The 1,646-nt window shown below is 40.7% G+C and overlaps 2 protein-coding genes across 2 annotated transcripts; one reads left to right on the forward strand and one right to left on the reverse strand.

Moving 5' to 3' along the window:
* Window positions 1-6: 6 nt before the first annotated feature.
* Window positions 7-880, forward strand: LOC135803082 (lipase 3-like). Its single transcript, XM_065316705.1, has 3 exons — window positions 7-165; window positions 222-462; window positions 525-880. Exons 1-3 carry the CDS (start codon window positions 37-39, stop codon window positions 821-823), a joined length of 669 nt encoding a protein of 222 aa, XP_065172777.1. The 5' UTR covers window positions 7-36; the 3' UTR covers window positions 824-880.
* LOC135803083 (lipase 3-like) lies at window positions 836-1,640 on the reverse strand. The gene is made up of 2 exons (XM_065316706.1): window positions 1,572-1,640; window positions 836-1,506 (listed from the first exon to the last, which is right to left on the reverse strand). Exons 1-2 carry the CDS (start codon window positions 1,638-1,640, stop codon window positions 952-954), a joined length of 624 nt encoding a protein of 207 aa, XP_065172778.1. The 3' UTR covers window positions 836-951.
* Window positions 1,641-1,646: the final 6 nt, after the last annotated feature.

The raw sequence follows: 1,646 nt of genomic DNA on the forward strand, positions 1-1,646 counted from the left end.
ATTGGTCATGGCCAGGGTACCACAGTATTTTATGTCATGGCTTCTGTGAGACCAGAATACAACGATAAGATTCGAGGTCATTATAGTTTAGCACCCACTGCTTATATGAATCATATGACCAGTCCACTATTAAGACTTTTGGCAGTGGCTGATGGAGGTCTGAGGGTGAGGAACATAACCAAATATATCCTCACATTTAATTACTTATTCTATGTTTATAGTTCATATTTGATTTGATAGAAATGTACGAGTTCCTTCCAAGCAAGGGTTTTCTAACTATGGTTGCTAAAAAGTCTTGTGGGCATGCCATATTTCAGCCTTTGTGTACCAACGCTCTTTTTGCACTTTGTGGTTTCAATAACAAACAATTCAATGCTACCTTATTGCCCATCGTTATGGGCCACACTCCTGCTGGATCGTCCCTAAGACAAGTTTTACATTACGCTCAACTTGTGAATAGCGGTAGGTTAAGTATTTCTTTTAAGGATGATAGGATATATATTTATGTATTAAATTTTTATTAGGTAAATTCCGCCAATACGACTTTGGTTTGTTTGGAAATCATAAGAAATATGGACGTCTAACACCTTCAAATTATAACCTTAAGAAGATCACCGCTGCTGTTTATCTTTTTTACAGCCACAATGACTGGCTTGCATCGGAAACTGATGTAAGGAAGCTGAAACAACAATTGGTTAATACTCAAATTAGTAAGCTGGTATTAAATACCAATAATCAATTTAATCATCTGGACTATCTTTATGGAATTGATGCAAAAACTCTTGTTTATGACAAGGTTTTCGAGGTAATGTTACTTCACTAAAAGTTTTACATATTATAACTCTCACAGAACCCAAATATATTTCAAATTTGATTAAAATTTTGATAACCTTTGCTCCTAAATATAATCTTTATACAGTTTTGAGGTAAATTTTGATTGAATTTGTAAGCTTAGTTCTTGAGCATGTTCTGGACAGTCTCGTAGACGTTCTTGACGTTCTTGCCGAAGAGCAAGTCCATGTTGTTCTTGGTCTGCTGCATCTCAATATCACGCACGACCTGGGGCAGTTTCTGCTTAAGGTACTGCACATTCTCCTTGGTGGAGATCTTATCCTGAGCGGAGTAGACGAGGTACATGGGAGTGGAGATCTTCTCAAGGGCGTACTCCTCGGTCTGATCGCCCTGTTGACCGGTCTGCTTGTTCTGCTGACCTTGCTGTTGGTTGAGCTGCTTCAGGTCATCGGAGAACTTCTCAAAGCGACCAGATTTGTAGATCTGGGCGTAGTGGAGGACCTGACGGGTGGAGGCACCAGCGGGAAGACGCTGGGCGTAACGTTCAGCGGTGGTCATGTTCATCTGGTCAGATTCGTAACCGTTGATCAAGAAGAAGGGGTTCTGGCAGATGCGTTCGTTAACACCACGGGCGACGCAGGAATCTTGACCGGCAACAGACATGAACTCGTTGGTAGGGTGGAATTCGTTTTGACCAAGGTTCTTCAACAACCACTAAAACCACAAAAGATGTAGTTGATTATTATCTGCATATTATATTTGTAGTGATGATTTCTTACGGGTTTGGACTGAATGTGTTCAGCAATGGTCTTGTACATCTCGTTGGAGGCGTCCTTCATGTAAGCCATGGGTCC

This window comes from Atheta coriaria, unplaced genomic scaffold, assembly GCF_025399875.1.
Source record: "Atheta coriaria isolate IRGN ID8LTWV9N9 unplaced genomic scaffold, Caltech_Dcor_3.1 scaffold1560_size1646, whole genome shotgun sequence".
NCBI lineage: Eukaryota > Metazoa > Arthropoda > Insecta > Coleoptera > Staphylinidae > Dalotia > Dalotia coriaria.

What these genes read in the sequence shown, in the direction of transcription:
- LOC135803082 (XM_065316705.1), top strand. Translation starts at nt 37, where the DNA reads ATGGCTTCTGTGAGACCAGAATACAACGATAAGATTCGAGGTCATTAT. An exon ending in TGGCTGATGGAGGTCTGAGG is followed by an intron (nt 166 to 221) that starts GTGAGGAACATA and finishes CTATGTTTATAG; the next exon opens with TTCATATTTGATTTGATAGA. An exon ending in CGCTCAACTTGTGAATAGCG is followed by an intron (nt 463 to 524) that starts GTAGGTTAAGTA and finishes AATTTTTATTAG; the next exon opens with GTAAATTCCGCCAATACGAC.
- LOC135803083 (XM_065316706.1), bottom strand. Translation starts at nt 1,640, where the DNA reads ATGGCTTACATGAAGGACGCCTCCAACGAGATGTACAAGACCATTGCT. An exon ending in AACACATTCAGTCCAAACCC is followed by an intron (nt 1,507 to 1,571) that starts GTAAGAAATCAT and finishes TTGTGGTTTTAG; the next exon opens with TGGTTGTTGAAGAACCTTGG.